Source organism: Balaenoptera physalus (assembly GCF_965194825.1).
Source record: "Balaenoptera physalus genome assembly, chromosome: 11".
Lineage (NCBI taxonomy): Eukaryota > Metazoa > Chordata > Mammalia > Artiodactyla > Balaenopteridae > Balaenoptera > Balaenoptera physalus.
The window spans coordinates 3,798,380-3,812,931 of record NC_138896.1 but is presented as its reverse complement, the minus strand read 5'-3'; the positions used below and the strand labels follow the sequence as shown (position 1 = coordinate 3,812,931).

General features: G+C 43.2%; 1 protein-coding gene across 7 annotated transcripts in view; it reads right to left on the bottom strand.

The window, feature by feature from the left end:
* FARS2 (phenylalanyl-tRNA synthetase 2, mitochondrial) overlaps positions 1–14,552 on the bottom strand; it is a 391,286-nt gene that overhangs the window by 305,252 nt on the left and 71,482 nt on the right. For all 7 annotated transcript variants that reach the window (XM_082413329.1, XM_082413326.1, XM_082413331.1 and 4 more), the window contains one exon: positions 3,065–3,708. In XM_082413329.1, coding sequence (XP_082269455.1) covers positions 3,065–3,685 — 621 coding nt within the window. In that variant the 5' untranslated portion in view covers positions 3,686–3,708. The remainder of the gene's footprint in view (positions 1–3,064; positions 3,709–14,552) is intronic.

Here is a 14,552-nt window from a genome sequence, read left to right as displayed (position 1 = left end):
ACGGACGCCAGGCACGCGGGCTTCACTAGTTGTGGCACGTGGGCTCAGTAGTTGTGACGCATGGGCTTAGTTGTTCCTCAGCATGTGGGATCTTCCTGGACCAGGGCTCAAGCCCATGTCTCCTGCATTGGCATGTGGATTATTAACCACTGCACCACTAGGGAAGCCCCTTATTTTTTTAAGTTATTCCATGTGACTATATACCTCCAGCTCTTGGGTACAGGATTTATGTATGTGTCTGTCTGTCTGTACAAACACAAAGAAATACACACACACACACAGTTACAGAATTTTAAAAATAAACATAAATCAAGCCTGTTAATCATATTTTTCATATTTCCTATATCTTTACTCATTTTGTCTGCGTAATCCATTGGTTTTTGATTGAGGTCATTTAAAATCTTCTACTATGATTATGAATTTGTCAAACTTAACTTCTATTTCTTCAGTGTTGGTTTCTCTATTACGGCTATGATGTTGGGCACATTAAAATTCCTAAGTCATAAAGCATCCTGGTCGATGTATTATCCCTCTTTATTCGTAGTTAATATTTTTTCCATATGTTCTATTCTATCTAATATTAATAATTGCTTTACCAGCTTTCTTTTAGTAAGTATTTGCTTGATATATATTTTTCCTGCCCTTTACTTTCAACCTGTGGTGTCATTTTGTTTCAGGTTTCTCTAATTGAAAAATGTCCAATCTGATAATGTATGTCTTTAAATTGGTAAATTTAACACATTTTTATTTGTGAATACTGATACATCTTACCTTTTTTCGAAACACAAAAGGGTTTTATTCACAATTAATAGTTAAATAAAATATACATTGTCATAGTTCATCCATTTCTATGTTTATCCTTGTTCCTTTACCCCATACCTCTCTATGCACGTTTCTCCTTGCTGAAATATACCATGTAGTGATGAAAACAATGATTACTAAGATTATGAAATAACAGGAAAACTTTAAAGGATGACAATATAGTTTTGTAAATTATATATGTAGCATGATTAAAACTATTGAAAAAAATCCTATTCATAGGGTAATAAACTGAAAGAAGGAAACAAATTTTTTTGAGATTTAAGATTAGGTCAGACTTAGTACCAACACTTTAGCTGAGGCCAGGAATCCACAAAACTCCACCCCTATCGTACCAACACTTTAGCTGAGGCCAGGAATCCACAAAACTCCACCCCTATCTCCCCCACACCGTTCCTGGAACTAAAGCCCCACTTGGGTCCCAAGCAGCTCCTCTATGAAAAGCAACAGACCACAGTAGAACAGGTGAAGTTCAGGGTTTACTCGGCCACCAGCTGGCTGGGTAATACTGGGCAAGTCACTAAACTACTGCGGCTTCCGATTCCTCGTGGTTGAAGTGGAAATAATCTGTCTCACAGGTTTTTATTACGAGGAGCAAACGAAATACAGCACGTGGAATTACTTTATCAAACTATATTCTTAGACACATACGTGTACGTGTGTGTGTGTATAATCTTTCTAACGAGAAGCAGAATATACAGTCACATCATCTGAAAACGAGCCACGCCTGCTCCCCGCTAAACTGGACCAGACCCTGCACAAGTGTGAAATGGGATGAGGTTAATTCCCTACCCGCTCCGTTTCCCACCTTCTAAGGGAGCCTGGATTTTTTCCACCACTAAAACACCAGTGTGTGTCCCGCAGCCTCCTCTCCTCCTCTGCCATTCCCACGGCTTGCAGGCTTACCAACCAGGGAGCACTGTCCTTTCTCATTTTTGTAATGAGACTGCCACTGCCGTGACCTGGACACCCTGTCACTGGTGTCGCACCTCTGCTGGCTCATTAGCTGTAGGTGACATTCCATCACTTGGTCATATTTCCCAGACTTTGACCTGTCTTTGTCCATTTCCCTTTTGTTTCCTAATAAATCTGTATCCTTGTTAATAGTTATTACTCCTAACATAGAAAATAGTCAGCTTTTCCTAGTAGCAAAAGCGCTCATCTAAGCAGCTCTGGGATCAAGCTTGGATGGCCTTTTGTGTAAAGCTAATACCTATTTCTGAATTATCACAAATTCCCAGGAAGATAGCACATCCTGAAGCAAACGGTCCTCTCCTAAAACACGACTCATTTAACACAACAAATGATGGTTACTTATCAGCCTCAGGATCCTATACTGTTCCTGCTCATATCCGACAACCCACTTACCTGGTGTTTTGTGGGAAGGAGTTTTGTGACAATTATTCCTCCTGTTTCAATGAACGTGTTTGGAAGAAGTACTAAAGGAGTAATGCCTCATTAATTCCATTTGTTTCTCACATAAAAACGGAGACGGTTTTAAAATATGTTAATGAAAGACAAGTGATATCGCACTTTTTTAGGAAATAGACTCAAGCTTTAAGAAATTTTCATAAATTGCCAAAAAAAAAAAAAAAGCTGTGCACAACATATTAGGATGTCAGCTAACAGATGCAAGGAGTTGGGTGCTTTTGAGAATAGCCGGAATATCAGATTTCCTGATCAAAAAGGCTCTATGCATCCAAACACATACTTCAAGAAGAGCAATAATGAAGACGTCTCAAAAAGAAAAAATGTAAAGCACCCACAAGTGTAAAGCAGGGGACGGTAAGGAAAGCGTGTGGGACGAGAAGACAGCTTACAGTCTCAGCCACTAAACCACCAGTCGCCGGGCTACCTAAGAAATTCATTCATGCCTAACACCCGGAACATGTAATTAACCTCCGCTAACTGAGATCTGGGGTAACCAGACCACGGGTCTCAGGGCTGCATCTCGAGTCATCCGGGATTGGGGTAAGTGTGAGCCACTGACTACCCACTCACAAGGAGAAACCCAGAGACAGGCATGTCGGGACTGGAAGGAAAAGGACAGACATGAGGCAGCAAAGGCCTGCCAACTCCTGCGGCTACTGACACAACGCATCAGCCAGAAAGCACTGAGGTCTGCCTGCACAGAGGACGCCACCCAGGATGGATAACGTGCGGGTGCCGAGCACGGTCAAGGACCCCGGGGGCTTGGCTGAGATAAACCGCAGGGACCTCCACGCCCGAGAGGGGCCGCACTCACCTGGTGCCGGGAGAAGAGCCGCACGCCCTCCAGCTGGTGGAACACAGGGTGGTGCTGGGCGTCGATCTGGTCGCGCCGGTACACGTCGCCCACCACCAAGAAGGCGTCCAGCCCCGCGCGCAGCAGGTCCCACTGGTGCGCGGACGTGTGCGCGCGCAGCATGTGGGTCGCGTTCAGGTAATAGCTGTCGCCCTTCTTCCGGCTGGGGTGGTCGGCCGGGACGAGCAGGCTGTCGAAGTTCTGCCAGGTGGTGACCACCGGGGAGAGGTCGTCGTAGACAGAGAAGAGGGGCGTCCCCGAGCGGCCCACGTACCGCGCGTAGAAGTGCTGCTTCACCCTCTCCTTGATCAGCCACAGCGGGTGATGCGGCCGGTTGTGCAGGTTCCTGCCGACCCTGGACAGGACCTTGCGGGGCAGGTTGCTGTAGCCATCCCGGGGGTAGGACTTGCCCAGCAGCTCCACCGCGCCGCCCGGGGCCCCGGGGGCTCCCCGGCCGGCGGGCTCCAGGGCAGCGGGCCTCGCGCCCAAGGCCTGATGCTCAGGGCCTCGGCAGACCCCGCTGGCCTTCCTTGCCAGGTGGACGCGCACCTGGGCGGCTCTCCTGAGAGCCCAGCCAACCATCGCAGCAACTTCTTTCACGGGTCCTGGAAAGAGCGCACACATGAGCACCAGTCACGTTTCACTCTGCGGAAGGTAAGGGGGGGGGGGGGATGCCCTGTCTCCCACCAGCTCCCCACCACCCTACTGATGCCTGCCTCCCCTGCCCCACTCAGACAGAGCAGCCAATTAAGGAGCTCTGCCCAGAGAGGCTTATGTTCTCTGCTCTACATCAAGAGAATCATGAACGTCATGTTTGTCTCCCACCAGCTCCCCACCACCCTACTGATGCCTGCCTCCCCTCCCCCACTCAGACAGAGCAGCCAATTAAGGAGCTCTGCCCAGAGAGGCTTATGTTCTCTGCTCTACATCAAGAGAATCATGAACGTCATGTTTGTCTCCCACCAGCTCCCCACCACCCTACTGATGCCTGCCTCCCCTCCCCCACTCAGACAGAGCAGCCAATTAAGGAGCTCTGCCCAGAGAGGCTTATGTTCTCTGCTCTACATCAAGAGAATCATGAACGTCATGTTTAGATCCCTAATCTCTAGTTGTCCTCCCCTTGACATTTAGATCCACGAGTGTAAAGAAAATTTCCTTTATCAGGTCACATCATGTCCTGGACCCCTCACGTTGAATAAAACTATCAATGTGATGACTTTCTTTCTTTTTTAATGTATTTTATTTTATTTATTTTTTATTTTTTGTTTTTGGCGGCGTTGGGTCTTCGTTGCTGAGCACAGGCTTTCTCTAGTTGCCGCGAGCAGGGGCTACTCTTTGTTGCGGTGCACGGGTCTCTCATTGCGGTGGCTTCTCTTGTTGCGGGGCACGGGCTCTAGGCACGCAGGCTTCAGTAGTTGTCGTACGCGGGTTCAGCAGTTGTGGCTCGCGGGCTCTAGAGCACAGGCTCCGTAGTTGTGGCACGTGGGCTTAGTTGCTCCGTGGCATGTGGGATCTTCCCGGACCAGGGCTGGAACCCGTGTCCCCTGCATTGGCAGGTGGATTCTTCACCACTGCGCCACCAGGGAAGTCTCATGACTTTCTTTTATTTTGACTACTTTTGGGGGTCTCATTCCTTAAAGGAAGCCCATGATTACGTCCACGTCTCTGAAGGATGGAAGGAGAATGTTTGAAATGCCATCCTGCCCATTTCATCCTCATAACCACCAAGTTCTGCTCACTCCTGACAAAATGTGACTTCTGGATTAGTTCACCATATTATAAGATGACATGAACAACACTTTTCTTTTGGATGTTTCCAATAAAATACACCAATTTAGGTAATGGTTATTTTTATGTGATTTTTAAAAAATAAAAGTGAAAAAACTTAAGGAAATATTACACAGAGTGATACACTGTACCAGTGGACAGCTGAAGTTATTTTTATAGATGCAAATCTTTTCTGTCCTCACATCTGGTCATGTCATTTAAACTTAATACCATTGCAGGATCCCATCAATTACATGTCTCTTTTGTAAAAGAGCAACTTTCTACTGTGCACCCACAGGAAACCAGGAGCAGGACTAAACTCACTTGGGAAGAGACACAGAGCAGCCAGGACACAGCGTATTGACCAGATTTTTTTTTTAATGTCCAGAATTTAATAAGAAGGGGACCAGATTTCACAGCTGGAACTCACTCATAGGCTGTTCACATCAAAAATGAGGTGACAAAGATCCAGGTATAGCGGCCCAAAGTCTAAGGTACAGGGGGTGTTAAGACAACACTGAAGGATTCTGAATACTTCCCCGCTGGCCCACAAGTAAGTTTAAATTGACTTGGGGATCTCAGGCATGAAGATCTTTAGAGGTCAAATCCCTAGGTTCATAAAAAATTTACCATGAACTTAAATCTGCCAAATACATCTTCTAAAACTTGGCATTTTTACCCACTGGGCTACTATAACGCATACAACTAGGTAGTGATTTGACTTCCAGGACTCTGCGATCATACCAAGAAAACACATAACTTCATGCTAATAAACTGCATTAGGAGGGAATGACATTGCTCCAAGAGACCATCCAAAGCACACCTGGTATGTACCCAGACAGCACAGCCCACTCAGCTTATGGAACCGAGACCTCCCAGATCCGAGTTAAATCATGCGTGACACCTGGGGACAGCCCCTTTGTCTGAGACGGCCGTCACGTTAGAAGCTTTCAGAGATACCCAGAAACTCTCTGGGTTTATTCATTTATGGCACTATTTTGTCAGAGCTGTTGCGAAAAGTGTTTTTGGCTGCACTTCAACGGAAATGTGTCTTCCCCTCCACAGTGCTCAGTGGCCTGTCACTGCAGTGGATATACATTATAAATATGCCCGTGCCGCCTCTTGCGTCTCAGCACTAAGTCACGCTGGTAGGTTGTCAGTGACCCAGCTCAGTGCCCTTGGCAGGACACGACCCAGCTCAGTGCCCTTGGCAAGACACGACAAGCATCTCTCCCTTCCAAAGCCATGTGCTGTCACCAAGCTCAGGATTCTTCCAGGGAAGGTGCTCCTGAGGCCGTACTCATGGGCTGCCGACCCCCCTTTCTTCTTTTTCTGCTCCACACATGCCCACACCCACCTGCACCCCCAGGCTCTGCTCCCACCGAGGTGCCCCATCCACACGTCCCTTCTTGGTTCTCCTGACCCCACCCCTAGCTTGCTAAGGAAAGTTTACTTTTCTTGTCCTTGCTTTCAGACTTCTTAATCTATCTGCTCAGCCCTCATCTGTCATTTCTCCCCACCCAAAACAATTTGTTGTTTCTATGCTAGATTTCCCACTGCCATCTGAAAAGTAAATGGCTTTCTTCTTTCCTCTGTCAAGTTTCTCTGTGAGAAAGTCCATCTGGAAAATACAGGAGACCCAGAAAGATAATGCCGACCATGGTCCTTCCTCTATGGAAAGTGGTTTTCCATTTCATCCTTCCAACAACTCTGTGAGGCAAGTATTACTCTTATTATTTTATAAAGAATCTAGGCCTCAAATAGATCTTGCAACTTGCAAAAACTCATACATCTACCTGTGGACAAAGTTCAGAATTCTGAGCAACTCAATTAGTTCTCAGTCAAAACAGACCCAACACTGTTACGTTCAAATTACTTCTCTGTAATTACCTATCTTAACTTCTACCTTATCTGAGCAACTTAGATTATACCTCAATGCATTTTAAATACATGCATGAATAAATCAAAGAAAATACATTCGCTTAGATGGTGGAAATGAAATACCATTCAACTCAGGACCTGCGGGCCAAACCTGCCCATGCCCTGTTTTTGAAAATAACGTTTGGAAGAACCCAGTGATGCCTATTTGTTTACATATTGTCTGTGGAGGCTTTTCCACTGCAAAGGCAGAGCTGAATAGTTGATTGTACCGCCCACAAGGCCTAAAATACTTATCATCTTGTCCTTTACAGGAAAAGTTTGCTGAGCCCTGTTTTAGCTTAACTCACTGAAAAGTTCTTCCACATTACTAAGAATATCTTCTGGTCACAAATATATGTAGATTATAGAGCCACTGAAAGTAACAAACGTACAAATGTGAACATTAAATGTGTTAACTTTGGCACAGAAGCGACAGTGAGACGGACCGTGAAAAGAGTCAGTACAACATCACGGGCAAAGGCCACACTGAGCAGAGACACCCATGGGCTGTGACCCTAGGCTGGCCACTTGGGCACTCTGTGTATTATCCTTGGACACAGCATTTGACTTTTTTCGGCCCTCAAGTTTCTCATGTATCGATACAGAAAATAACACCTACCTCATAGTAAAAGGATTACACCACATCCTGTTCATAATGTACTTAACTCATTGTCCAGTAGGTAAGACACAAGATAAGTTGAATTAAAGGTTAAAAATGGCCCACAGACTTCTAGAGACCAGGTAACAGAGAAAGCAATACCACTGAGACAGAGAACATGGGATGAATTTTATTTGTTTGTCCAAATTACTTCCACATGTGTGTCTTTGGTTCGAGAGGGAAACAACTTTGGACGTGTTGAAGTTAAGTATGGGTGACAGAGCCATCTTACAATTTCTAGGACTCAGTCTGAGGTTTGGAAATAAGGTAAGAGGTCAGTGCTAGCAATGGAGACCTTGGGATTTGTTTGTATAGAGCTAAGAGTTAATGTTGTAAGGATGTATAAGAACCCATGGGAAAGTGAGAGTAAAAGCAGAAATGGGCAAAAGACAGAGCTCTTGGCAATTATCCTCTTTAAGGGAAGGGGATATAAAGAGTAAGAGAACCAAAGGGTTCTCACAGAAGCCTAGGACAGGAAGTTTCTAGAAGGAAACCAAGGTCATTTCTGAACCAAGTGCCACTGTATATACAATTCTTAATATGCTGTATTATTACCGACTGTCGGTCTTCCTGCTAGACTATGTGGTTCTTGAGAGTAGAAGACACACAACCCCTCTCTTTCCCAAATGTCCGTGCACTCAGAAGCTCGCACTACACCTGACACCAGGCGGAAGAGGAAGGGAGAAGGGAAAGAGGGAAAACAGAAAAGGATGGAAAGGAAATTGGTCAACAGGATCAAATGTAGCAAAGATGTTAGGCAGGGGGCAAAGTAAAGAACTATTTGACAAGATGACCATCAACAGGGCAATTTCAATGGCTGGGTGAAGACAGAAGTCAGATCATAATGGGTTTACATGAATGGAACATATAAAAATGAAGGAGGTTACCAATGAGAAAATGGATTAAAAATATTTTAAAACTTCTGAGACCGAAAGACGGGAAGTTGAGGGAACTTTCAATAGATGACCCTGATCTCCCAAGGAAAGGTTTAGACTTATAAAGAAAAATATTCTGTACAATCTCAACATTCACGAAGTAAATGTGATTTTGTCTGTTAGAATGAATGAATTTGGCAGCGGTTTAAACAGTCCTTCCTTCAATCTCCCTCAGTCTTGTGCGTAAAGGAGAAACTAAGTAGAGGTAATTTCTCTAAAGCACAATTAGCTTACCGGAAAGGGCCATGGTACCCAAATGTGACCCACATGTGGTCACAGCCATGCAAAAGAGATCAGGTGCGTCCCATTAACCTGCAGAGGCAGGGCTGAAACAGCATCTACCCAGAAAAATGAAGCTGGGCCCAGTCAACACACAGCTTATATACTGTACTGGACTAAATAATGGCAGGGAAACAGCCAATTTCCATTAACTTTTGCTCATAAAGAGCGGGCAAAGAGTATGTTTTTGTTCCTGCTGAGTAGACAAATGCAAAGAAAATGTCTATAAAAAGGCCTTTCCCTATGTCACTGGTGGAAGCGTCACTGGTACAGCCTTTCTGGGCAGCCATTGAGCACTAGCAAGAGACTCAAACCTGTTCATACCCTTTGGCACGGCAACTACCCTTCGAGGAATTATCACAAGAAATAATGTAAATGAAGACAGAAGTGAAACACAAAGAAGTTTCATTACAGTGTGATTTATAATACAGAAAAATTACGAACAACATAAACTTTCCCCAGAGAGGGGGAAATTAAGTAAATTATAGTAGAACCATACAGTAAAACATTGTGCAGTCATAAAGTATAATGGTTGCAAAGAGTTTTAATGACATAACTACATACTTACAGAGCGATAAAGAGAATATAAAAATGTATGATATGATCTTAGCTATGTAAATATATATATATCTACCTATAAATACACACATACTGTATTTAGAAACCGTGGAAGAACTATGCAAGATTCAATAGCTATAATCCCTGGTCCTTATTTTCTATTTTCTATTTTTATAGTTCTAAATTTTCTAAATGGACATCTATTACATTTTTATTAAACTTGTTATTTTGAAATAGTTGAATTATTATAAGAAAAAGTTATTTAAAAATATGGCGAGTTGAGTTCTAGCCATTTTAATAGGTTGTATTAAACCCATTTATAATTGTATCAAGAATAACGCCAATATATAGACATATATACACTACCAAATGTAAAATATATAGCTAATGGGAAGCAGCTGCATAGCACAGGGAGATCAGCTCGGTGCTTTGTGACCATCTAGAGGGGTGGGATAGGGAGGGTGGGAGGGAGACACAAGAGGGAGGAGATATGGGGATATATGTGTATGTATAGCTGGCTCACTTTGTTATACAGCAGAAACTAACACACCATTGTAAAGCAATTATACTCCAATAAAGGTGTTAAAAAACAATAACAAAAAAACAAAAACAAACAAGCAAAAGAATAATGCCAATATAAACGTAATGCTGCTGTATCTTAATTAATTGCATTCAGTGACCAGGTAAGAGATTACTTTTAACAACACAGGTGTCCACTTCGGAAAGAAATGCACAACGTGAGAGCTGTGAGTTTCAGTTTTAACTGAGGACTTACTGAGGACTGTGGCCCAGGAGACATTCTCTCAAGTGACTCTGAGAAACTGCTTCTAAGAGATAGAGGGAGAAGCCAATATACACGCGATTTTGGTGAAGGGGTACGTGCAATCAAGCAAACATCTTGCTAGAAGGTTACCGCTAGTCACAAAGAATATTATTTCAGTTAATGAACTGTAAGTGCTTTTGTAAGTATGGGAAGATGCAAGAATACAGTTCATAAAACATTTCTCCTGAAATATTTCTAACTATCTAAGGGCCGATAGGCCCAAAATATTGCCTGTTTTCCCGGCACACAGAGTGCTTCATTCTGATCTTCACCCTGCATTCCTTCCAGGGTGTACTGTATTGTAATTTTTTTTTGGCTGCATGGCATGTTGAATTTTCCCTGGCCAGCGATCGAACCCGTGCCCCCTGCACTGGGAGCGCAGAGTCTTAACCATTGGACAGGTCAGCAACTGCAGTGGCTAATGACATGATACTTGTAGAACAGGACGGTGGGCAACATTCTTTGTTTTCCACAGATGAAATGCTTGGCATATAAAAAACTTCTTTGCCTTTCCAAATTCCTTTCCCTAGCTATAAATCAACTGTCAGAAGCACAATGCCAATCACTCAATGCTTTTTTCCCCAAGACATTCAGATTTTCTAGGAAATTGATAATATTGGCTCTTATGCCAAACAGATGTTTCTCAATGATACCCGTTAATGAAATCTTTAATACACGTTAAAGCTAAAATGTTATGCTGTCTTTTAGTAAGAAAAAATCTTTCTTATTTCTAAGGAAAATAGTCACTAAAGCTTAGTTCAGTCTAAGCTAACACCTATGCTACATGCGCAGCTCACTGTATGGGGCTGCAAGAGGATCTCAGAGAAGTACAACAGCGTGGCTGTCACCGTGGTGATCGTCAGCCTCAACCCGGGCATCTGATGATGGGCCTGGAATATCATCCTCAAATGATGGCCACCCCCCCCACCCCCGCCCCGGCACACGGCCTCTAGGAAGACTTGTTTGTCTCCTGACACTTTAATATGGGTTTCTACCCTCATTAACATAAACTCAGGGGTAGTAGAAAAGGGCTTGTTCTACGAATAACAATAGACACCCATTTTTCAGGAACTGAGAACAAAACTGAACATTACAACAAAAGAATGCCCCTGTGTGTTACAGATTACAGTCAGAAGGGTTTTAGGAGCTACGTGCTAGGAACAATGGAAGAAGACCACATATATATTTCTTATTGTAAATCCCACTATCACACCTACATTCATGATGCCACCCTCATCCTCATCACTACTCTCCTCACGTTTGTCTGAATTTAATACCATTCCAGCAATTCCCCCTTCATTCAAGGAATGCACAAGAGGTGCAACATTACCAAATGCAGCTTTTATTCAACTTATTTACTACGCTGGCTGATCAACTTCCAGCAGCAGAAGAGAAATGTGGATAATCTCTTCGTTAGTGACATGAAATCCTTCAGTGTCTTCTCTGTGGGTTCATGGTCAAACCTCATTGTGGTCCAAAGTCAGTGCCAAGCATTTCTTAGTGTTGATTTATCAGCTTCATTTCCAGCATTAGCAGCTGCAGAAATAGCATTTTAAGTCTGAGTTCTTTCAGGTCTTGGAACTTCAGGAATCCGTTAACTACAGCAAGCAGTTTTATTTTACTGTGTAATGACTGCATACTTGTTCTTCAGGGCCATAAAATTCCTTGGTCACCAGGCTCCGTTACAGATGTCATGCTGTTGAGTAGGCAAATGTCAAAAATACTGCTTTTCACAAGAAGTTGAAAGTAAGGCTGTAAGCAACTTTAGGCAGGAAAGAGCTCTCTAAGGGGAAGAGGCCCTATCGTCTTGTCACTAACCTTAAATCAGGCACCCCCATGCTCTACTCATCTCAGGCCCTAGCACACCTTTCAGATCTTTTGACCACACAATACCTTGCCTAACCTGTTGGTTCTTTCCATAAATCAGAGGACTAGAAATGAAGAATAATTAATTAACAGATGACTAGATCTCTCCCCTAGCTTCCGTTTCAGTAATCTCGCAAACAAACTATGTGAACAAAATAGCATCTAAAGAAAAATCACAAGTCAACAAGCCTATACACAAACCTGCAGACAGTGGGGGATGGTGATGACGGTGACCCACCATCTCAATGATTAACTGAGATTACTTCCCTTTTTCCCTTTAAAAACTTTCACAGCCGAGCAGAATATTTATTCAGATGTGGCTTTGGGTGAACACAACCACCTTTCCTGCCCCCTCTTGGCTTCCTTCCCAGGACACACACCATGTTTCACTTCTCAGGCACCTACGTGTTAAGGAGTGACCCTAGGATTTTGGGTCCTTCCATAAATAGCATTTTCTTTAATTCTGCTATATCAATATGGGTATGTTAACAGGCTTTTTGCAATTTTAATTACATGACAAAACAGTAATTGGGTTCAATTAAAGTGTTTTCACCTCTCCTATCTCATAGGTGCTATTAATCAGAAGGGAAATGTAATTTAATATGGTGGAGAAATAAAATACATCACGTTATGTTAGTAGAAGCCAGCTCTGAATTCAGGAAAATCTATATCAAAATATTTATACATTTTAGAGAAACAGAGAAGATTAGGCTACATAATGTTTATATAACCTAAACCGAAGGAGTTAAAGAAGCCAAGTGCACAGTTGAAACTTGGTCAAATAGGGCAAAGGTCTTACAAGCCCAGGCCCGGTCCTGATGACCCAGCCAGAGTTCTGTCCTCGGGAGAGCGGGACCATAAGGAAAAGGGCCACGTGCAAATGAAGCCAGTCCTCAGAGACAAGGCCACACATTATCTGGTTAGCTCCACCTTGGAGAATAACTAGGGGGTTATTCTGGGAGGGGTCTTGTGCAATACACAATGAATAAGGCCACCGAGAGTCCAGTCTGGATGTGCAAAAGAACAGAAGATATTGTTTCTACAAATTCTGGAACTAACTGGGCACCAGGAAAACTTATCTCCTGCTGGCTTGGTTGGAGCCAATATAAATTACCTAGATGTTTAATATAGAAATAGTCACACTTTTCGTGCCAAATGAACCTAGTGGTAAGTATCTGTGGACATATACATCTCTCCCACTAGAAAATAGCCAATAGAGGGTCAAATGGACACTGCGTTTTGAAATCAGTACCTTGCAGTAACATGAAATGCCTAGGAGAATGTTTTAACACACAGTTATACTACGAGCGTCCCATACTCTTTCCTTGAGTTTTGTGCATTTGGACACAATTATCATTTTTCCCAGCATCTGGTGTGCCTAATTCCTAGCTATGATTGTGGGCACTGATACCAACAACTTTGCTTTTGTACTTTGGGTACTTTAACACTGAAGAGAATAAAGTATACATAAACTCTTTCCTCTAAAGATTTACCACGGAGATGCATTTTTCTGATTGATTCAGGAGCATGTAAGTAACAAAAGGGAAGCCCCCAAGGCAGAAAGCTGTAGCTCCAGAACGCAGGAGGGTCTACTGCTCAGAAATACCAGCAGCCCTTTACCATTCACAAATGCTCTTACCTCGCGCGAATAAATGAATGCAATTCTTCCCTCCAATGACTATTTATCCACCACCGGTTTCAGCAACATATTTAAGGCATGGCTTAAAGCCACCAGCACGAAATTGGCACTGGACTTTGCGGCCTGGGGCACATGGCTTCCACGGGTTGGCAAGGCCCAGCTGCAGTATCAATGAGCACACCACTTGTCAAGACCGTGACGCAAGAACCTGGCAGCTCCGCTCGGAGGGCAGGCCCGACAAGGGACAGGGCCAGGGCCAACCGATCAGAGAGCCCGAGAAACCCCCTGCCACCGCAGCCTTCTTTGGTAATAGGCACCTTTCGTGTAGATAATGTCTTTGATTAAAATTAAGTCTAAGGGGGAAAAAAAGGAGTGAGGAAAGCAATTCTATAGACAATCATTATCTGAATATACAAGGCCATGTTCCCATTCAGAAGACATGTCTTTTCATCACTATAATTCAGTGGAGAAATGACTAGCAGTACCATTCTCTACTCATAAATGCCGTGTTTTCAAGAATGAGAGATTGGAAAGTGTTCTGTCGTGCTGGAAGCTTCTTAATTATTCAAGAATAGAGGAGTACTCAAGAGAAAAATCTCTTATGATGGACACAGAAACAAATGGAAAAACACAACTTTTTAAAGGTTTTTAAAAACACAAATCAACGTACTCAGTTCCAAGAGAAATCAGTTTTGCTGTCATAAGTCAAAAGGTTAAAATCTGTAATTAAGCAAATGCATGAGGGAATGACTGCAGACAAAAGACCCTACAAAATTAACTTGAAGGCTGGTTAATAAGTATCTAAAGATGTCACCATCCTTGGAATTGTAGTCAGACTCCCAACCACTCTTTCACAAATTTTCACTTAAGAAAAATATCATGAGTTAAAATTAAGTTCATGTTACCAATACCCATTAGTATGAATGAATACTTTCCTAAATACGCCAGGGAAAAAATTCGTCTCATGCATATGAAAAATAATACACACAAACACTATAAAACAA